Source organism: Paramormyrops kingsleyae, chromosome 2 (assembly GCF_048594095.1).
Source record: "Paramormyrops kingsleyae isolate MSU_618 chromosome 2, PKINGS_0.4, whole genome shotgun sequence".
Classification (NCBI taxonomy): Eukaryota; Metazoa; Chordata; class Actinopteri; order Osteoglossiformes; family Mormyridae; genus Paramormyrops; species Paramormyrops kingsleyae.
Window position 1 is genome coordinate 125,658 of NC_132798.1, and position 22,956 is coordinate 148,613.

Below are 22,956 nucleotides of genomic sequence, written 5' to 3' on the forward strand. Positions count from 1 at the left end.
CATGTAACATCTTTTAAAAAAGGAGAGAATTACAGTTAGATTCATCTTTATTTACAATGAAGTCCTGACTCAAAAGGGTTAAAAGAGAACATTAAGATCAGTTTATCAGGATTCATTAGACTACATTTCTCTGTTTTTGTACAGACTCCATTCAGATTTATCTGAACAGAACTAAAGCCCTCAGCATGAAGGCAAAATGGGGAAAGGAGAGGGAAACAAAATAATAAATGAAAAACCTAAGCTACAGCACAAAAAGAAATACTATACAAATATGGGAATAAAAGAAATCACTCCATAAAAAAGAAACACTTTTGAAATTATCCTCCGTTATATTAACTATTATCATCAGCAGTGTTATGAGGTGAAGGTGACACTGCTGCTTAATAGTCTTTAATGTGCGGGTTGTCCCAGATTGTAGTCATTCATTTGCCCAGTTGTTCTGTCCTTCTGCACAGCCAGGTCAGGAAAAATGATGTGAAGGCCAGCACTCAGAAAGGTCATTGTCCCGAAGGCTCTGACCCCTAAGACGTGTCCAATTCACCCTTTTTGTCCACTTCGTGTCACGGCACGGCTAGCAGAGCTGTGGTTGCAATGTGAGGAACTGCAAAAGCTGTACATTTGGCATGCAGGGCCAAAGATTTTATACATAATGGGGCCACCAACCACAAGGTCTCAACTGAACTCACCTCACGCTTTGGAGTTTCTGTGTGCAGGCATGGACGCACGAGGGCACACACACACGCGCATACACACACACACTCCCACCAACTGGTCCAGTTGTTTTTATAACTATAAACAAAGAACAAAGAGTGGAATGACCATCCAAATTAAAAAAGGTCTGGGGGTGGGGGATAAATGATTTAAATCACAGTTCTTAAGGTCCAGGATTTGGGTCCAGAGTTACAGTTCAGAATTTTTATCCTCAAGTCCACACACTTCATAAAGGCCTAGCAATACATTTACATCAGGCCTCAAACACACCAACAGCGAGAGACGGTCGTTAGTGTTGTTGCCCAGTGCTATTCACTCACAGAATGTCATGGGGGGTAGCATTATCCACAGGGAAACAAACATCTGAAAGCACCATCACCTTCCGCCCCCTGGGGCAGAACAGCGGAGCCCGATACGAACCTACTGGTCCTACTGCTACTAAACAGCATTTGAACAAGCTGATGAACACATGTTGAACTCAATGGCAATGAAAAGAAATTTGCCACCAATGCTCTAGAACAGTGTTTCCCAACCCGGTCCTGAGGGACCATCAGAGAGTCCACGTTTTTGCTGTGTCCTGTCTGGCAAGGAGTTGGAAGGAAGCAAAAACGTGGACTCTCTGGTGGTCCCTCAGGACCGGGTTGGGAAATACTGGCCTAGAAAAGCATTATCTGTCTGCCTAACATAAGCCACCTTCCTCAATCTAATAATAAGGGGGCTGCACAACTCTCAGTGGAGTGAATATACACCAGTAAGCTTTATGTGATCCACCCATATAAGCTTGAGTGTACAAATCCATACAGAATATTTAACTGGTAGCACCACGAACAATATAAGTTGGTAATTACAGTCCTTTTCCCCAATTTTATTCAACTTTCCTAATATAGAGAACATTTTTTCTCTAGGAGTGATAAGGGGGGCAGTGCCATTTATATTTCTATTAAAAAAACTAATTTGAGAAAATAATTTACAAATGGTTAATAATGTGCATAATCAGTGCTACTTAAATTGTTCATCAATTTCTTTCCATCGAAAATATGGCACAAAATTTTAAACCAACATTTTAGAAAGTTGTCACTTCCAATAACTTCCATTTTTTCCAAACAATAACAGGACGTGTCATGTGAGTACAGTCCCTCAGGATGAAATTTCCTCACCTCTCATGCTCACTTGCCTGGTTTCCTATTGATTTACTACAGTATGCAACCAAAGACAATTGCTTTTACCTGCCACATTGACACGTACCCTTCTAGGTCTACAGGTCCGTACCTAGTCACTACCATCATTGCAACAGAACAACAGCGTTTTCCCAATCCTCCTATAAATTTTACATTTCAGGCTAAAATCAGCACAATATGTTAAGTTACCCACGCACGCACACACACACACACACACGCACGGCAAACTTATGTGCGTCTTTACACACACGTATACTGGCATACCTGGTTGCACACAGAAATGCTCTCACGCTTCCTTACACACACAGACAACACACAAATATACACCAATACATATTCTTAAAAAAAAATTAGCATAAACTGTTAGTGGGGAAAAAAATTCCTGAACGAGAGGAAAAAAACTTGAATAAAAGCAAAAACAGAAAAAGGACAATGGACAGAAGGGGACAAAGGGAAAGGAAGTCAGCAGAGCACTGGGGTTGGATGCTGGGGTGAATGAGTCCCAGGTCCAGGCTGCATACCGGCCCTAGCAGCCATACTGCTGCCTTGGCTGTCCGTAGGAGGCTGCTGGAGGTCCTCGCCACTACATTTCATGGCGATGTTTTAAAAAAAAATACAACAATAATAATAATCAGCTGCGTCTGGAAAAAACGAACAAAGGCGAACGTGGGGGGCTGTGGTCACATCCCCAAAGCCGTCCCCTAGGGAGGCTCAGACTGACAAAGACAGCATGGGGGGGGGGGGGGGAGGTTAACAGATGACGACCCCTGTGTGAGGATAGGCATGCAGATGATCGGGGGCAGTGTGGGGTGGGGATCGCACACACACTCTCTGGCATCTATGTCCTTGAATTGCACCTCTATCTCTTGCAGCCATGACCAGAGGCAGAGGGAGGGTGTAAAGGCAGGAGGAAGGGGGTGGGTCACTGTGAAAGCCCCCCCTCTCCCAATACTGTCTCTCTCGGCATCCTGTTGGGGTCGGGAACAGGGGGTGTCCGTCCCATCCTCTCCCCCGAGGGCGGCGGTCTGCTGCTGGCAGTCCATCATACCTCCAGGAAGCGCGAGCTGCTGGATTTGGCATGAAAGGGCTCTGACCACATGCGTCGCAGGTCCCCCTGTGCAGGCAGCGCAATCAGGGTACATGCATTTGAGAGAGAGAGGGGGGGGGGGCATAAAAGCAGCCGCAGGTGTGAGAAGCTTATCCACAGCAAACGGGTTAATCACTCATTTACAACTTTGAAAACTATAATTACTCTCCACTGCTATCTCAAAATTAACACCATGTTTTAGCAAATTTTGCAGTATTATTTTGCAGTACAGTTTACAGTAACAGTGCAAATAAGTTTGCTCTCTCTGCATTAAAATTCATTCGAGAGACTACACGCAGTGGCCAATTCATCAATTTCTACACAACCACACCCACAAAGCACCTTGGATATGTATGGACTGAATATCTGACATTTTACAGAGCACTTTCCAAAACCTGTCATTTAATCAATTTATTACAAAAAGTTACAGATTGTTACAAAGAATTTACTGGTTTGGTTCAACACCAAGGCTGAGGTCTGTATCAGTAAGGAATGGCTTTCAAAGGATAATCTTAATAACATTACACTGAAATGCCACTAGAGGGCGAACTCAATCAGACAGGTTTAAACTGGTGTAATAATATAATCCAGGGATTTTAGTTGTTAGTTTCAAAATCAGGTCTGAATTCTGACTAAACATTTACATGTTTCAGAGATTAACATTTTAAAAGCACTGAAAATTAAGCCAAATTAAAATGGTTAACAAGTGAAAATCCACAATTCTACCATATAAATATTTAGGGAATACAATTATAACTGAGATATACCAAAGTCCTGTACTCTTTATCTAAACAGCCCCCTTCAATGCTTGGTCATCCTCTTTAGAATATCTTCAGAGAGTACAGTCGAACCCCCTCCTGGCTTTAAAAGTGCCTCCCACAGGGTGAATACAGACTGGTCATCATATCCTTTGAGAAAACCTTAGACTGAGATGTTAACCCAACACCAGCTTTGCTGCCACATTTTACAGCCCAAAATGGTCACAGGTTCACCACAGGGCCCATACTAAGAACCCACCATCTCTACACTCTGATCTGGATCAGAACACACTGACCTTCAGATAAGCCATGGTGAGCAGCGGCAAAAGGGTGAAGGGCACGAGATACAGCAAGGCGGGCTGGGCGGCTCGGTGGATCCTGGAGGCCACGGTGGCTGTTAGGAGACCTGGAAGCAGGGGTATCATTCACTTGACACATGCTCTGATCACATAGGCAGCTTATGGGAACCCTGTGATTCATTCTGTAACTCCACCCACTTAAATCCCACCTTACTCTTTCCTGTAATGCCTCCTCGCAGTCTGGGACTGTCCCCCCCCATGCCCAGTAACCATACCCCTCAAACTCCCACACTGACTGTCTCCCCCTCTGCTCTCACCAACAAAGTATCCGATGAGGGTGCAGTGGAAATAGGAGACACGCTGCATGCGGCCCGACACGTTGCCGGGCCCCAGCGTCTCGCCAGTGGCCTGCTTCTTGTAGTTGTCGTAGCGCAGAACGAAGCAGAGCAGGAGGCCCGGCATCACGATATCCCCGATGCCAAGCATGGAGAAGTGGCTTCCCGTGGAACTGCCAGAGGAGAAAAGCAGCACATATGTCAATCTCCATCTCAGAGAGGACACTGCCCTACAGGAGCACTATGCTTTACTCTGCATTTTGGCAAGCATGTGCATCAATGTGTTGTCGGCAGTCTGTACCAGTGCATTGTAAGGCACAGTGTTGGCTTCACAATGTACTTCTCCATGAAGAATTTTAAGCCCATGGCTCTAACATCTTTAAAGTGGACAATTATAATCTGAATCCCTAAATATTCAACTCTGACCTCACCCATACCAAGCACTGCTTGAAAGCCTGTGACCCCTTTCAAATACAGTATTTTAGGCTAATCTTATAATCTGTGATCCAGTGTTTGATGCAGATAACCTGAATGAGACAGAACACACACGTGCATATCCGCACACGCATGCATGCACGCACGCACGCACAGTTTCTTGACCATCCTATTAGTTTTTTCACATTAGTACTTAACACACATGACCTGAAATTCACAGCGTTTACGAGTAGGTGAGCCTTTTCATTTCAACACTGCCATATGGATAACCTCCAACGAGTACCAATCAATCACTCTTCCATATCTTCTCATTCCCACCTGATAGTACCACTTCATCAGCTCCTGATTTACCGGTCATTTTGTACAAACAGCCTGCTTCAGCATTTGCCACAACATTTAGATTAGGTCTGGATTCTCACTGGACTTTTACTTCGACTATTACAAAGCACATTATTTTACTTCTCAGCATCACTGTCAAACTGCAAATACCCATTTGACTTAAGTTTGAACGCATGTCTGGCCAGATCTGCCAAGATCTGTTTGACAGAATTAAAATTTCTTGAATGACCGCAAATTGTCCAGGTTCAAAAGTGGAAAAGCAGCCCCGAAGCATAAAGCATGAACCATTATGTTTAACAGATGGGCAAGTTATCTGTTTGTCTGTAAGGTTTTTGCTAGCTATAGTATTTTTGATTGTGGCAAAAAAGTTAGTTATCACACCCGTGTAAAAAAAAGTTATCACACCCGTGTTAGTTAAAAGTTAGTTATCACACCCCATACTGGTTAAACAGGACACAGCATTTTAGTTTATATAGCCCATGACATGTTTGCAATTCATTATTAAATCTGACCAGCAGATCGAGCTTTTGTTTTCAACAGAATGAAAAACAGTGTAGTTTTATTCCACTAATAAGTGCTGGCGAGTTTCATTGTTGTCACTGGCGATACTAGAAGCATGTTGGTTATTGATCAGATTTTCTTATTCAGAAATATGGAGAAACAAGCTTCTATATGGAGACACAAGAGATATAAAATTGCATCTGCACAATTTGTCCTCCACTACTTCTATCTCGTCTCCCTATACTTCAATGTAACTTCCAAGTTAGTTCCGATGGTTATGGCAAATCAGTCAGCAAAGTTTATAAGCCCCACCCCGTAGTCCTTTGTTGAGCAAAAAATACCTACACACAAAAAAAAAAAAAAAAAAAAGGTTCAGGAACTCTGAGAAATTCAAATTGGGCCAAGTTCCCGTAGTGGGGGGACCGTAATGATCTTTTTCATAGCAAAGGTATTCCCCCAAGGTTAACCCATGAATACCACTGATAGTTGGGGGTTGTCTGGGATAACCTACATTAGATTTTTTTCAGATTAATTTGAAGGACACCCACATCTAGGCAGCCTACCACAGTTTTAGGCAGCTGTGTGCCTTCTAAATTTATAGATGACTTGCGTTACAGTGAACAGACAAATATTTTGCAATGATTTTTATAACACTGGCAAAAACCAATGAGCATTGCAACATGTTTTCTGAGGTCTGACGAGATTTGCCATGGAGTATTACATCGACTTGTTTGATTTAGGGAAAATCTTTTTTTTTTTTTTTTTTTTTTTTTTTTATTGCCCACCACCACCCCCCCTCTTCGGAGGACAACTTTATTTTACCGTGGAAAAGGAGAAAAACAGGGGGGGTACAAAAACAACAGCGTAACAATAACAGACATCAATCACCATGGGGAGAGGGGGAGAGAGAAAAGAAAAAAAAAAAGGTATACAGAAATAATAACACTAATAATGTAGGCGGGATGGAAAAAAGATGAAGTATAGGGGAATACAGAATACAAACAACCATAAGAAACATAACACTCATCAAACAACAAGAATTATAACAACATCAGTGATACTAATAATAATTAATACAAATCGGTATTATATATATGTAGCATACACACACGTAATCGTACCGTTATATATGTATATTTCAATTCCTAAATCTATAACATACCCTAAAAAGTAATAATAATAATGATATTGATCGCTCAACCAGTCTTGTATGCATGTGCAAGTGTAGGTGTGACCTGATTTGTCATTGGATGTGCTGGCATTTAATGCCGTCAGGGGAGGCGGCAGCACCCCCCCCCCCCCCCCCAGGCCCAAGGCGAAGGCAGGAGAACCAGGCAACCGAAGCCACCCTACTGCCCCCCCGGCACAAGGGCCCACAGCCACGCATCCCAGAGACAACCACCCGCCCAACCCGAGAGGGAGCCCGCGAGGGACTAAGGGGGCGCCAACCCCTGCACAGGGAGGCCCGCAGAGGGAGGACGGGCGGCGAGCCCCCCAGCCCCACCCGCAACCAACCCACCGGGGCAGGCGGGTCCAGGGCCGAAGGGCCCCACCCACCGGGACCACCCCCCCCACCCCCCGGCGGACGGCCCCCCACACACCGGGGGAGCCCCAGCCCCCCCAGCCCGTCCCTACATTTTTTAAAGCATGGACTGGTCTTAATTAAACAATAATTTGATGGTAAAAATACCACATTTCCAGATGTCTCGAGAATTACATCAGGGGTTCATAAACCACTAAGAACCACGTAATTTTTCAATTTGACACCAACAGCATATGTTGTCCATTTTCTTTTGTGCGCATGTACATCACACAGGATCCCGGCTTGCTGGATGTCCTACCTGGGAAAGACCAGTTTGCCAGGCAGGGAAAGGCGAGGCACGTCACGGCTGGGCCCCAGGTGCAGCTTCCGGGACAGCACGTCCAGGGGGTTGTCTGCCGGCTGCGTGGCCACCTTCACCATCACATTGCTGTTGAAGATGTAGGCTGAAAAGAAGACCTGTGGGAAGAAGAGGAGTGGCCCAGTGGGTGTGGGGCACAGCTGCTAAGATTCCCACTCATTTCCACCTCAGGCATGATCAAACTCTATGCTTGTATAGACAGCAGTCATGTTCTACACTCATAAAGATGTACCATAACAAGGTTATGAGAAATAAACCATGCGACTGAATCCTATGTCAACAATATGGCAGTTATTTTAAGCTAAGAAATAATGCATATGAATTAAAACCCTCTCTATAATTTGGCTGAGAGTAAAGATCTGCCTGTTTAGTACCTGTTGAGTAGAGGATGGATTCTGAACACTAAGCTGTTTGTGAGCCAGGCCTACATCACTATCACCTTAATACTGTTTATTACACACCCTGCATGCTCCATAATCTGCAGGCGAGTGCCTTGCTACTGCTTACATAAATCCTCAGACTACCCGTTGCACTGTCAAAGCCTAGTACACATAGGCTCTTTCAAACTACATCTACTGCCATATGAAATAACAGGAAATTTCTTTCAACATCCCTTCTGCTCCCCCCACTCAAGGCTGTCCAGCCCTGAGCCCACAGAACATCAAGTGGACACAGATAACCCGGCTAATGACAGTGAAGAAATCCTGCCTCTGCAAGATTAACTGGGTCAATGGCCGTCTACACCAGGGCTCCCCCTGCTTCCAGTGAGGAAGATGATCTGCTGTACATTATCAGGTTTTATTTATATACATTATAAATTATATATATTGTTTGTGATTGCACTTTTCATCCACACTGTTCACCAGTACTACTCACCTGGACTGAAAGGATGGTTATATTTTTTCCCAGTCCACAATGGGGGTGCCCTGTGGTAATCTGCTTGCAGCAATACGAGTACTGTGTCATGCCCTAACAAACGGCAGGAGTGCCTGTTGCCGACATCCCACCCAAAAGCTAAACTCTGTGAGACAGACATGACCTTACCCAGAAGACGTCGTAGATGAGCAGTCCAGACAAGAGTAGGCAGGACACCTTCAGGCTGGGTAGGCGCACAAAGGCGATCATGGCCACACACAGTCCCATAGCCAGAGCTGTTGGGACAAGGCTACAAGTAGTGAGACAGAGGGTGTGAGACAGGGGGAGCGATTGGGTCTGGGGGCAAGGGCTGACCATACCGTCCATGAGCAGCCAGTGTCCTGTCAGTACCCAGATCAGCACCAGCATGACCGAGAGGGAGAAGGACAGCAACTCAGCCAGGGTGAATCGCCCACAGCAGCCAAATGAGATCCTGCCAGAAGACAGCAGTGCATACCCTTCCGTTTACACGGGCGTTTCATCCATTCCATGACTCCAGCACAGCAAATGCCACAGGCACCATGGTGACACTTACTTGTTCTGTGGGGAGCAGGGCCTGGTCAGGTACTGGCACATGGGCAGCAGAAGAAAAGCAAACGCTATGGTTGCAAGAACTGGAGAAGCAAGAGGACAGATGAAGTGAATGGGCCACAATGCAGCCTTTATGGAAAAAGCTAATAAATAGTGAAAAGATCAAGCAAGTGCTGTCAAATAGCTCTAGCGCCATTTTAAGAGACATCAGTCAGTGTCAGAGTCCTGGTGAGTACTGCATGAAATATGTCACTTATTTCTAACAGAAACTCCATAGTAGTGGTGTTCTTACATTTTACTATAGAGATTATCGCCGTCAGTAGAAATTCAACAGCCAGGCAGTTGCCAGGATGAGGTCAAATGTTTATGACATGTCACAAGGTGAGGGAATGGTCACTGAATGCATTCATACCAGACTGTTGTTGGCTCTAAGCATCCCTGGTAAAATAGCTTCCCAGGTCCCCAAGAGGCACATAGAGCACCTATGAGTACATCTGATTGTCAAGAACACAGGGACATGTGAGAACCTGTGCTTCTGCCGTCCTAGTCTGCCTGCAGCTCCAGTGCCAGAACTGCACTCTAAAAGCTGAGCCATCTGAGGGACCAAAGTGAAGTGAGCTGTCAAATTAAGCCACGGAACCCAGTATTTGGGGCATCCAATGGACTGGTTTGTCCTTGGAATCCTCCAAAATGGGTTTTGTCAGAAAGTAAGAGAAAGTTATGGATCCTCTAAATGGCAGTAAGCCCAATTACCTGCTGTGCATACGGTGAAGACGACCTGGACCGAGTCGAAGAAGAAAAACATGACAAGGAGAGACACAGAGGCCCCGATGGGTAGAAAGAGAGCTTGTGTGGAGTCGATGGTCTGAATACCTGTGGATGGAAAGATGGACAGCTGTCTAACGAAACGCTCTACCCACTTTACCCATGCCCTAATAGTCTAGTCTAATCTGTGGTGTCAAACCTACATCTTCCTAGAGCTGGGCGATATAGCCAAAAATATCACAATAAAAAATTCATATCAGTCAATAATGATGATTACTGCGATAAATGTAAACTTATTATTTCTCTCCAGTTTAAAGGCTGATTTTAACTCCTGAGTTATAATCAAAGAAACCAGATGATTAATCGTAGTTATAAACTTTATCATCAGAACAAAACAAACACTTGCCAAACAGTACTGATGGCCAAAATGATGCTTTTGGAACAATTTGTTCTATTTTCTGACCCCAGAAGATGTGGCACTCAGTTTGAAAAAAAAAGGCTAAAAGCGTGCTGGAAAGGAAACCAAAAGCGCCAAATGTGCCAAACAACATTTCGCATTTCACAAATCCGTGACGAACAGATTATTTTAGTGACTGAAAAACACCGCCGCTGGCATTCATCCTATCGTTTTTTAATTCTCTGTGGAGTATTGCTCTCAGGATTTCTCATGGACTGAATTTTACTGTGGACTTTCCTTTTGGATTTTTCTGAAGTACTCTTATTGAACAGGTTGTTTTGGACTTCCCTGCTCTCTCGGTAAGTTGCTCTGTAGTTTTGACGGTTTTATTGTCTGCCTACCTGCCCTATTGCATTGTTATTTGTTCAATAAATCCCCCATTTTCATAGCTGTGTTTGTGCTTGTGCTCCACTTCTGGTCCAGTCAAGTAGTCACAGAGAAAATGACCTCATCCTGTGATGCAAAGCCTGTCGCCAGCAACAGGTTTTGTGTTAAATCATATCAAACTCATATGGAGCATTTGGCACATCGATATTGTGAAAATTATATTGCAGTAATTATACAGTAGCTATAGTTTTATCGCCCAGCTCTACTTCTTGCACAAAAATTTACAATAAAAATTATTAGAAAAGTGGAACAGACTAATTTATATTTCTCAACAGCTATGATTAAGAGGCATTTGTTACTTCTGTACACGCAACAATTTAACAGTAGGGGTGTAACGATATACTCAGGCCACGAGATGAGACACAATATTGGGTTCAAGAGAACGAGAAGATATTTTAACAATATTTTAAGGAAAACTTCAAAGAGCCATGTGACATGGTGACGCGTGGTGACGTTTTGCATAATAGATGAATGGCTTTGCATAGTAGTCGCATTAGCCGCTGTGTATGGCATTATTTTCCTACAATGCTTACAGATGGTTCGTATTGTGTCTGCCACCCTTTTGCCGTTTATATTTTCCGCCGGGTACCCAAAATGCTGCCACACAAAACATTTAAAAGTGTCTGGGGCATCTACTATGGTAACTTAGTCAGATGCCGACAGGCTTACAGCAGCTGATTTGCAGCGCATTTTCACTCCGACGTTGTAATCTCGTCATGTTGTAATATCATGAAATCTCGTGACACAAGATCTCGTTACACCCCTATTTAACAGACTGAGGTAGTTAGCTTTGGTCTGCATAATCCTCTCCACTTTGCTCATGCTAAGCTCCCCATCCCATCTGTAAGAGCTTCCCACCGGACTCACTGTTGCTGGGATTGTTGTTGTTGAAGCTGCTGGGTGTCGCAGGATTTCCATCTTTGTCTTTCTCTTGATTCTCAAAGTCCATGTTTAGTGACCTGCACGAATGAGGGAGGATAAGACTGAGCTGAACACTTTTATGCTTAACAGTTGTATTAAATAAGCAAAAGGAAGGTATATAAACTATTTAAAAAACTATTTGTGATTTTTGAAAACAGAACATTATTATAAATAAAACTAATTAACTTTCAATGGTGTTTAAATTTCATGCAGGCCATCCTGTGCCCTCAATTCCTCCTGAATTTGAATAGCACTTCCCCTGGGGCTAGCTGGTATAACCACACTCATGTGCCTATGCCAGGATTTAGCATGCAGGCCATCCTGTGCCCTCAATTCCTCCTGAATTTGAATAGCACTTCCCCTGGGGCTAGCTGGTATAACCACACTCATGTTCCTATGCCAGGATTTAGCATGCAGGCCATCCTGTGCCCTCAATTCCTCCTGAATTTGAATAGCACTTCCCCTGGGGCTAGCTGGTATAACCACACTCATGTTCCTATGCCAGGATTTAGCATGCAGTTCTAAGCATTGAGTGACATACTGTGCCAGTCCCTTGTGTAGTCATGAAACTCAGCACTGATGTTCTGACCATTAGCCTGGGTATTACTGCTGCTAAAACAGATATCTGATACACGCTGTTTGCAGCCCATGTACATTAGTATAAAAGGTGCTATTTCTGGCTTTGGGCACTGAGACACGTCAGGACAGTGCTTAACCTTTATGGTATATGGACAGTTTCCCTTTGTTCGAGGCAGGGATTAAAACAATTATATTCCTCATACTCATTAAGTGCAAAATAAAATAATGGGGATCCTAACAACGATTATTAGCACCTGAAGACTGCAGATATCATTGCTTGCTCCCAGTTTACCCAGATAACATATACATACAACAAAGAAACCTGGGTGGCAGCCAAGTGACGCCCAGGCTGGATGCAGACTAACGACTTCCATCTCTTATAAATGACTCCACGGCATGTTGCATCACGTCACTGCGACTATGAGATTCCCAGTTCAGGAAGTAGGTCGGTTACACCCTCTTCCACCAATGTGCATTATGAAGGCAGGTCAATGACGCCAGCAGAGGTCTGTTTTAATCTTAATTGACAGGCAGGAAGAGGGAACACGGACAGGCTACTGGCTACTGCCAGGAGACCTGGGCCTGAGGCCAGGCTGAGCTTCTTGTGCCTGCCAGTACTTTCACCAATTTGTGGCAACAGGCACTTGGATGGATTATTCTGAACTGTTAATGCTCATTAATAGCAGGATTTTGCAAGGAAAACTTGTGATTCAGTACAGGACGTTAGCAACTGTCAATGCAGATGCGTCTCAAAATGTAACTTGGTGCCATAGTTACTAAAGTGGTATTTAACCCCCGATTAAGAAAATGGATATTAGACAAGATTAATGTAATCTACCAAAATCTTCTCAAATTAGTTCCTAAATCACATGCATGACAGCATGAAGCTCAGATGCATGCATAAGATGGAAAAAAGGACCTTAGATTTAAATTTTCTATGTCCAGTCAGAAACAAATTATTTCAACCATCACAAGATAAGGTTATATTACACAAGTCAATGAATGAAATGAGAATTCTGTATCTTTTGAATAAAAGTCATCTACTGGCACCAAACATATATGCCCCAGGCACAAACTGAGTGCCATGAAACATGACTAACATACAGCCACTGAAATCTTGACATGCTTAGTAGGAGGAATTAAAAGTCTAACCAAAGCAATAACACAAATGACGAGCCTAAGTCAATACTCTAGTAGCCTAGCCTTCTACTCAGTTTTAAGCCTATAACACACCAAGGTATTTCATGATGCCTTAAAGTCCCAATGTAACCTTAAAAACAGAATTCCATCTATCTAATCATCCATCCATTTGTGGCTCACCAGGAAGCACAGTGCATGAACCAGGAGTCAACATGGAACACAGTTTTTATTACAAATATAAAAAAGCACATCATTCTAATTTTAGGTCACAAGATCATGCCAGGGCTCCAGACTGCGACCAAAATGGTTATGTATGCAACCTTTTATTGAGTGTGTGCAATTTTAATTTCATTTGGTCGATTCTGTGCCAGTGCATCATAATCATTAGGATATTTTGCTCCTGTATGGGAACTGTGTTAAGAAATTGCGACTGATTTTTTTTCCTTCTTCCCTGGTTCAGTGTCTTTTTTTTTTGCTAAATTGATCTCTACTTGCCTACATTCAGGAGTACGTACATATATGCGCATTGATGATAAAACGTGCAAAACCATGGTATAAAAGCGAAGCTGTGGTGTTAAAAAAGGAAGCTGTTTATAGCTGGTTATTAATAAGAAAAAAAAATCAAAAAAAGAGGAGGAGGTTGGTGGAGAGGGAGAGCCAAAGAGAGGTTCCCGAGACAGACGCAAGTAATGGTGAGTGTTAGATGATTAAAGCTGGTGTTCAGATTAAAATATTTGGCGAGAACAGTAAGGACACTTTCCATTGCACCTAGTACTGTACTTTTGGTACTCTGGTAAAAAAAAAAGAAAAATTTCAGGTGCAAAGGTTTTTCGAATGGATTTAGGATATTTTGAGGGTGCTGAATTTAAAAAATCCCATTATTTTTGCTGAATTGGTTCTAGTTTTTGAGATAATGGACATCCATGAAAATAATGCATTCCCCCAATGCGACTTAACAAAATGCAATAGCTTTTGGTCTGTCTTTTGACTCTTTAACAGTGTCTTAGGTAATGAAATATCCCTTATAATTATTTTGTATTTCAATTTATAGGCCTACAATACTATAAAAGCGACTTTTTGAAGCTAGAATTCAACTGTCAATTTACAGGGGAAAGAAGTCAGCTACAGTATAAGTTTGTCAACCCAGTCTTGGTTTATACCCAAAAAGTTCGGTCTTAATAAATATATAAATACATGTAAAAATTATGACTTCATCAAGAAGAGCCTGCATTTACCAAATGCATGAATGACACTGAGGCTTCAGCCTGGAAGAGTTTTGTCTCAGTTGTGAAGAACTTCTTGGGTAATCAGAGCAGACAATTATGAAGAATTGGTGCAAAATATGCTTGCTAACTTGAGAAATTTGGGAGTTAATATGAGCATAAAAATGCACCATATCTCCATATCCATTTAAACAGATTTCCAGAAAACCTTGGAGACTTCAGCGAGGAACAAGGCAAGAGGTTCCACCAGGATATAAAGGTGATGGAGGAGAGATATCAAGGCAGATGGGACATACACATGATGGCAGACTATTGTTGGAGTCTCCAATGTGATTGTCCTGATGACACACATAAAAGGAAATTGCATAAACAGCGTTTTTTGAAGCATTGACATTAATAACAATTAATAACTAATATTGTATTAATCAATCAAATCATACATAACTTTTTCCTGTCACTGTTAGATATTTAAAATTTCTTTTTTGTATGATGTTAGACTGTCTACTTACTAGTTGTAACTAAAATAAAAATATTCTTGCAATTCTGAATGCTTTTCAAACGTGTTGCGTTAATTAACTATTAAATATCTCAGAAACTAGAGCCAATCTGGCAAAACCAAAGTCATATTCTTAATCAGCACCATAAACTTAATATAAAACCATTCAGACATCATTGGCACCAAAATCACTGTATACCAGTGTAATTTAAACTACAAAACAGTGCTTGAGATGGTGACTAAAATGGTCGTCAATGTGACTAGACTTTTAATTTAGTTTTTTCATTCATCGGCAATGGTGACTGCCTCTCCACAGTCCAAGAAAAATAAATAAGGCAAGAAAAGTGGCAACTTTTAATTATGTGCACTCTTAACCTGCATCTGCCTTTCCTGCTACATTATCACCCGATTGAATGGTGGATCGATCCAGAGCAGTGTGGACAGATTTATTGATAATGCTGATTCCTAATGCCATGCCAGCAACTTGAGCTCATATTCAGGGAGAGAGTAAATGGGTATTAAAACAGAGTGAAGAACCAAAAAGGTAAAAACTTCACAAATGGTTGTGAGGAACTCCACATTAAAATAGACTCAGCAGCAGATTAACCTATGGTGTTTTTCTACTGTCACAAAGAATCGAGCCATACCCAAGCTGAACTGCGAAGACATGGTTTCCATTGGAAATTGTGAGAGCTGTATCTGACACCTACCTGCGCTGACATGGTCCTGCATACTAGCAGGGCTGAAAGCGCGACTCGACTGAGCTGGTTATGTCACCACCAACTGATTAGTCGAAATGCACGGAGACAAGAAAGATCTGATCTGCATCGATATGCAATGATTATCTGAAGGAAAAAAGGACATATTCTATACATTATTCATTATTAGAAGCAATGCACATCAAGATATATTAGTGCATTCCTGGTAACTCGGAACTTCCAAACTCAGATTTGAAAAAGTACTGCAGAACAGCTTAAAAGAATGGATTCAGAATGCAAATTTGTGTAAGCTAATATTAATCTGCTAGCATTTGATGCTAACAGAACACGGCAATTCTGATAGTGGAAATTAGTACATAGCAAATCATGTGAACAGTAAACAAGGGTCTTTTGGGTTTTATGTCACAGCCGCTCTCCAAACTCGGCAGCGCCTTTACCGAGCTGACCCTTCTGTAGTGGAAAATCGAAGCAAGCTGTAACCACGCTGTAACTAGTGTCTCTTCACAGTACGGGTTGGGTATGGCCTGGTTCCTGTATGCCAGTGGAAAAGCACCACTAGCCACTAGTTTGTTTTGAGTTGATTTTCTGTGTGCAGTTTTTCTTACATTCTGTCTAAAATGTCCTGCCATTTAGTCCTTATACAGTAATATCCTTAATGTGGGTTCAGCATACTGACCTGAAGCTGCCGTAGACTATAAGAAGTATGGAGATGAGGAAAGTCGACACCTGGCTAGAGTCAACAAGGGAATATGCCCTGTGGGAGGGGAGACAAGACAATTAGTTTCACACTTCAACAGTGTTTTTCAAAGCAACTCCAACTGCTCATTTTTACAGAATAATCTTTCAGTGAGGAATTTACAAGGTAAAAAAAAAATATGACACTGGGACATACAGTGCTTGTTTCTGTGGGTGTAAAGTTTACCAGATTTAAGTCAGCATTTAGTTCTTAGATGTCAAAACGGGACAAGACTGACATTTTCTAACTCACGTAGCCATCAACCCTGAATTAAGAACAGGTGTGTTCACAGGAAGTAGGTCTGATTGTAGTTCCATGGAGGCAGTTCTGGGACACTTTAGTACCTACTCCAGACTAGGTACTTCTCATTCAAATACAAACAACTAGGGAGGCACTTACAATGATGTTTTACTGACTGGTTGACCACAAGCAGCACTGCTAACTTGGAAGTTATGCGGTGGTGTAGTTTTGAATTATGTTTGAAGTTTAACCTACAAGCTTTTTGCGTCTCCCAAGCTTATTTAGCATAAAGGTTTCAGTTCTGTTGTGCGGTGTGAAAGTGACAGATAAAAGTGGCCAGGAGCTACAAAAGTCCCTGGTCGAGACATATCAGAGACCTGTAAACCGAGACCAGGTTCGGTGTGAAAGCACCTAAAGACTAATGAAAAGTCCCAGAAGAGAAGCATCTGAATTGAGCACACTGACAGATTACTGTCAAAACAATGAACTCCATAAGCCATCGTTGGATGTTGAGGAACTACAAGTGCAATAAAAAGCATACATTTTTGAGCTCATGTGTGAAGAAAATGGGCTGTTGACATTACTAAAGTAAAAACAAAACTATCCATTAACTATATAAAAAATTTCACATATGCTTTCCCAAAATTACATATTTATGACATACATGGATGACATGTTAAAGTCGTGACACTCAAATTACTAAGCTTGGAAGAAAAAAAAAACCTATTAAATTCAATGTGACTAATATTCTATTTTCCCATAAGGAACAGCTGAAATATTCAAAATATTCATCAATATTCCCAAAACAATGTTTTCAGTAATCAACAAGTCTGATATTTGTAAATCAGTCAATTTTCATATTACATTTTTCATGAAAAAATAACATTAATATAATTCAGAAACATAACAAAGGGAGCAAGTGGAGGAAGGGTCAGAAACTTGTTCCACAAGGGTTTTCACAGCTTTGCACAAGACTGACATTTAAACCCAAGCGGCTGAACCAGTCTACTGTAAGGGAGGAAACACTGTAGGCCTTGCTAAAATAACTCTGTAAGAAAGTGAAGGACACACACCCAACTTTGAGATCTTGTAGGACATCTCTTCTATTCTAAAATAATCACATCTGGAGTCAATCTACGGCCACTTCACTAAACAATCACCAAGCAAGTGAGTGTGTAAAGGCCGCTGCTCATTTGCATGGTTTTCCTTCTCATTTTTTTCTTAAGCCCTATATAGTGACATGCAGCTCACCTGTGGTTCACAGCAGCAGTTATGAGAAGAGCCGAACATTAGCGTAGCACCCTAAGAGAGAACCAGCTCTCACCACCCTCAACGTATCTCTGACATCCGTCACAGGGTGCAGGCTCTGTTGACTAAGCAACTGCTTATTTGGTGACTTCCATGTACAGTAGCACACCACTTAAAAACAGCTCAATTCCTGAGTGTGATGCATGAGAGATCAGGAAACACCAAGGACTGGTCTGCACAGAGCCCTTCAAATGCAAAGTCGAGAGCTGACGCCCCCCCGGACACACCTGAGTATGCAGACAAGCCCTGAGAGAGTGCCTATTTATAGGTGTGAGTTCAGAGGAAGCAGCGGGTGGGGAAATCACTTCCCTGGCTGCTTGCCACACCTTGGGCCATTGGGAATGCACTACAGCAGCGTTCCAGCATGCTGACAGAGACATACCGCTCTGAAGGTCTGGGCGCAAGACGGCTTAATAAAAGCACGAATCAAAGTCAGAAAAGCAGCCGCCTACAAGTGGCCTGCTGTTTCCGCTGGTAACTCAAGCCCTCTGGCACAGTGGCTGGCAGAATACAATGAAGGAATGTGGCGGCAGTAGGACACAGGTGCCACCTGTCCCACTAAAGGATTCCTACAGAATGACAAAGAGGCATAGGCTGCTACCTGTATGACGCCACAGTGACCTTCGTGTGGAATTCACTAGCGACAGACCTGTAGCCAATCGCACTCTCTCTCACTGGAAGATGCATTCAGAAACTGAACACCATGTGGTCAGCAATATAATGCAGGTAATTATACGGCTGGATAAGTAAGAGCACTTTGCATGAATTTCATGGTGATCGTTCTGACCTCGTAATAAATAAATAAATTCAGCAATTAAAAGTGAGCGGCATGGCGGCTCAGTGGATAGCACACCTCCTCCAGGGATAAGGGGTGTGTGAGTGTGCCCAGTGATGGAACGGCCTCTTGTCCAGGGTGCTCCCTGCCTTGTGCTCCATGGTGACAAACAGGGCTGCACAACATCATGTCATGATTATATGGTGCATGTGCAATAATCACCAGGCGATGGGTATAAGCATTTTTCAGGATGATGGCTTTTCAATACTATATGGATATTTACTTATTCCCACAATTCAGCAAGAAAATTTGCAATACATCTAAAATATCAACGAGAGGCATTTTGTGACACCCAAAAGTTAGTGATTTGTATAAACTATGTGTAATAAACATACTGGACTTTACACTGCAAAAAATACCGCCAAACCACGTCATCTTTTAACCTTTGTTTAACAGATGCTGTGGCTGTTGAGCTGTCCTTTTCTTCACCGCTACTTCAGTGTTTATTGCTTCCATGATATTGCAGAACAGTAGCATGTGGCGTGCTCTGCTACCCAAATTTAATAAGCATATGGATATGCCAAATACTAACTTTTAGGTGTCACAATATGCATCTCATTAGTATTTTAAGGAGTTTTACTTACACAAAAATGTTCTGAGGGTAGAATGAAAAATAAGTGGTTCAGAGAGAGAACCAAGCAGATTGCAGAGAAGGTGCGTCTAAGCAACTAGACAAGGGGGAGGGGGGGGGGAGACATCTGATTGGTTAATCCCACCTCCACAAGCAATATTTTAGGAGTACTACTAATCTGCTTACCAAATTGTGGGCGTAAACATTTGTATAGTACCAAAAAGACGGTGTCCTCTAAAGCCAAGGTGATTATTGTGGATGTGCCATATAATCGTGATTATATCACGATGTGATATTGTGCAGCCCTAATGACCAAGAGACACTCAGTTGAAACTCGCAGCCCTCTATCAGAGAAGTGGTTGGAAGATGTATAAACCTACATGAACTTGTTCAAGTGGTTAGAGGTAAGACAAAAGCAAGATACCTTCAGTTTTCACATTATTTTAACACTTGGGTAACCTATACATTTAGATTCTGAAATTCTGTAATGAGGTTTCCTTGTATTGCGACAACAAAATCATAGTACAGATAATGTGAAATACTTGACAAGAGATGGCTTGACGAAGCACATGAGAGGAACAGTGATAACTTAATGAGTGGCATTAGTCTAAAGAGAGAATGTGTAATTAAGGGCAGCTGGAAGAACATGCAACATTACAATGTAAAACAGATTCTGCTTTCCCAAACACTCCTGGTTTTTCTACATACTACCTTTTGTTTATGACTCTAAATACTTGATTATGAGCCACATGCTTTGTTTATTTAAGCTATATAAGGATATGACCCAAAACACACAAATATGTATCGTGAAGTGCAATAAATGATTCAATTCAATTTATTTTTATATAGTGCCTTTCACAACAGAGTCACCCCAAGGCACTTTACATGGGTGGTCCATTACAACATAATTAAGACAGAATAATACGAAAACAAAGAAAAAGGAGGACAAAGAAATTAAAAGATTCCTCTAATCATTACTGAATCTAATATAATTGATATATTGTCCAAACCATTCACACCACACAGGCAAGTACTTGCCAGCAAAGACTTCTCTGATGCCAGGGAAAATCCTGTATGTTTCCCATATGCAATATTACCCATGTCGTCATCTTGGGTTACCTTCCAAATTCACGCCCCACTCCTCCAAGCTTGCTTTCAGAACAGACCACCTCAAAGAAACTGTATCACGGAGCAATCCAGCTCCACAAATACAGCAGATGAAAGTCTTTCTGAAGGACACAACTTGTTTATAAATGGAATCAGGGCCAGGTGATATGGACCAAAATGGTATTTTTAGGCAGAAAAGTGATACATGATATGTCTATGGGCTAAATGCAAGTCAAAACGACATGTGAGATGTCACAAACACTTAAAATAGAGTGCAGTCAAATGAAATGCAAAAAAAAAAAAAAAACTATCTAAAATTTTATTTTTATTCTTTCAGCCATCTGTCAATTTATGTTAAATGGAATGCAACAAGTAACAATGTTTTCTTGACTTTACACACACGCTGAACGTTTTGATTTTAGTTTTGAATTCTGAGATCCTGCGTAACATCAGAGTTCACACTCTGTATACAACCAGGAAGAATACTATTTCTTAACACTATTGATTAACATTTTGAAGATGAGGACTATGGGATTGTCCAGGATTACAAATATCTGGGTGTCAACCCAGAAAGTAAGCTGGACTGGTCAAAGAACTGTACTCGCCTCCACAAAACAAGCCAGAGCAAGTTGCATTTCCTGTGGAGCCTCAGTTCCTTCAGAGTCTGCAACACCATGTTGCAGATATTCCATGAATTTGTGGTAGCAAGTGGCTTCTTATACATTGTCCTATGCTGGGGCAGCAGTGTGAAGGTGGCAGGTCCCAACAGACTCAACCAGTTAATCTGGAGGGCTAAATTGGTTCTTGGGGAGGAACTGGACACTATTTACACTGGGGGGGAGGGAGAAGAGGATGCTGTCCAGACTTCAATCAGTTATGGACAATGCCACTCACCACGCCACAGACTTGTGGTTGGAGTGAACGCCACAGTTGGTCACAGATTCCTCAGAATGAAATGGTCCTCTAAGCACCTTAGGAAATCATTCCTTCTGATAGCCATCAGACTGTACAATCGGTAAATGACTCATGTACAATACTACCTACCTATATCAATATCTATCTTTTTTTCATGCAATATTTTACCAGCAAAATATATTTTTCACCACAGTACTGTACTTTTCATAATCACCCGTTTATTATGTTAAACTTATTGTCTATTTTGGTCTTTTTGTGTATGACTAATTACAGACTGCTCACTACACAAGCGATCTCCTCAAGGATTAATCTAATATAGGTCTCTATGAAATGTCTTTGCTCATGATATTCCACCATTGGGGAAGCACAATTAATACATGTGGTAACACAAAGAAAAAATAATGCGTTAAACTTTTATAATCCTATTTTTAACACAGATATTAATGCAAGATGTACTCTCATCCTATCCCATTTTAGAGCTGTCACGATTACTCGATTAAACTATTAAAAAAATTTCCTTATACTTTCCTTTCCTTTGGTAACATCGTGGAAGGAAGACGGCACATGTAGGATAAGGGTCCAAATAAAGAGCAAAAGCATCATTTGTGTGGAGGCACTTCACATTAGTGCTGTCCCAAATGATTGTTTTATGATCGATTAATCTAGCGATTATTTTTTTCGATTATTTGACCAATCTAACAATTGATCTGATAAATTTATTAATAAGCAACTATTTTCAAGTTAGTCATTTAATACAATTCACCCCCTCCCCCACACACAAATCTGAAATTCTCATTAACATTTCAATTTATTAAAACATTTCTTAAACATTAGAGCATTATGAACAAAAAAGGCAAATTTTAAGAGAATCAATAGGATTTCTGTTAGACTGAAGTTAAGTCACTGCAATAGTTTTTACTTTATTTCAGTACACAAATTTGACTTTAATGTAGAAATAAATGCTTAAACATGGAATGATTTCATAACTAGAGAAACATGTTTTTAACAAACACTAGCAAAGGTAGCTTATAGTTAAGTTTACTTCAGTGAGTAAGGAATGATTTAGGCTACAGTGTGTAAGAGTTGTCGTAAACGATAATTTGTCTCACTCTTGCATGACAGAATACGCAACAAAAAATATAAAATGGCTGAAACAGTGTCATTAACGTCAGCTATAGTAAGGTGTCATGACTGAAGTATTCCCAAACTTTGGAAAACGGCGTGCGAACCTTTCTTGCCCCGTATTTCTCCAGGAGCTCTGCTGATAAATGCAGCCATGTAGCCTCGTGGGGTGGCAAATTAACTTTTTGCAGGGTGGTAAGGTGATGTCTCAATATTTAAGAGAGAAGTGCTACATGATTGGCCAGTGCATGCCTTACAAAATAGTGTGGCACTGCGGGCACTGGCGATATTAGACAAAACTACACTCACCTAAAGGATTATTAGGAACACCTGTTCAATTTCTCATTAATGCAATTATCTAATCAACCAATCACATGGCAGTTGCTTCAATGCATTTAGGGGTGTGGTCCTGGTCAAGACAATCTCCTGAACTCCAAACTGAATG

The 22,956-nt window shown here is 41.7% G+C and overlaps 1 protein-coding gene across 3 annotated transcripts in view; it reads right to left on the minus strand.

Annotated features, from left to right (window-relative positions):
- Positions 1–29: 29 nt before the first annotated feature.
- Positions 30–22,956, minus strand: part of LOC111855436 (signal peptide peptidase-like 3) — a 48,877-nt gene continuing 25,950 nt past the window's right edge. The window contains exons 1-11 of one of the 3 annotated variants that reach the window (XM_072702949.1): positions 20,406–20,514; positions 16,354–16,431; positions 11,458–11,558; positions 9,744–9,863; positions 8,995–9,073; positions 8,780–8,892; positions 8,589–8,695; positions 7,485–7,642; positions 4,351–4,541; positions 4,031–4,140; positions 30–3,003 (exon numbers count right to left, since the gene is read on the minus strand). In XM_072702949.1, coding sequence (XP_072559050.1) covers positions 2,932–3,003; positions 4,031–4,140; positions 4,351–4,541; positions 7,485–7,642; positions 8,589–8,695; positions 8,780–8,892; positions 8,995–9,073; positions 9,744–9,863; positions 11,458–11,558; positions 16,354–16,431; positions 20,406–20,476 — 1,200 coding nt within the window. In that variant the 5' untranslated portion in view covers positions 20,477–20,514 and the 3' untranslated portion in view covers positions 30–2,931. Of the gene's footprint in view, positions 3,004–4,030; positions 4,141–4,350; positions 4,542–7,484; positions 7,643–8,588; positions 8,696–8,779; positions 8,893–8,994; positions 9,074–9,743; positions 9,864–11,457; positions 11,559–16,353; positions 16,432–20,405; positions 20,515–22,956 lie in introns of those variants that run through there. The other 2 variants (XM_072702953.1, XM_023834437.2) reach the window with 2 other exon arrangements.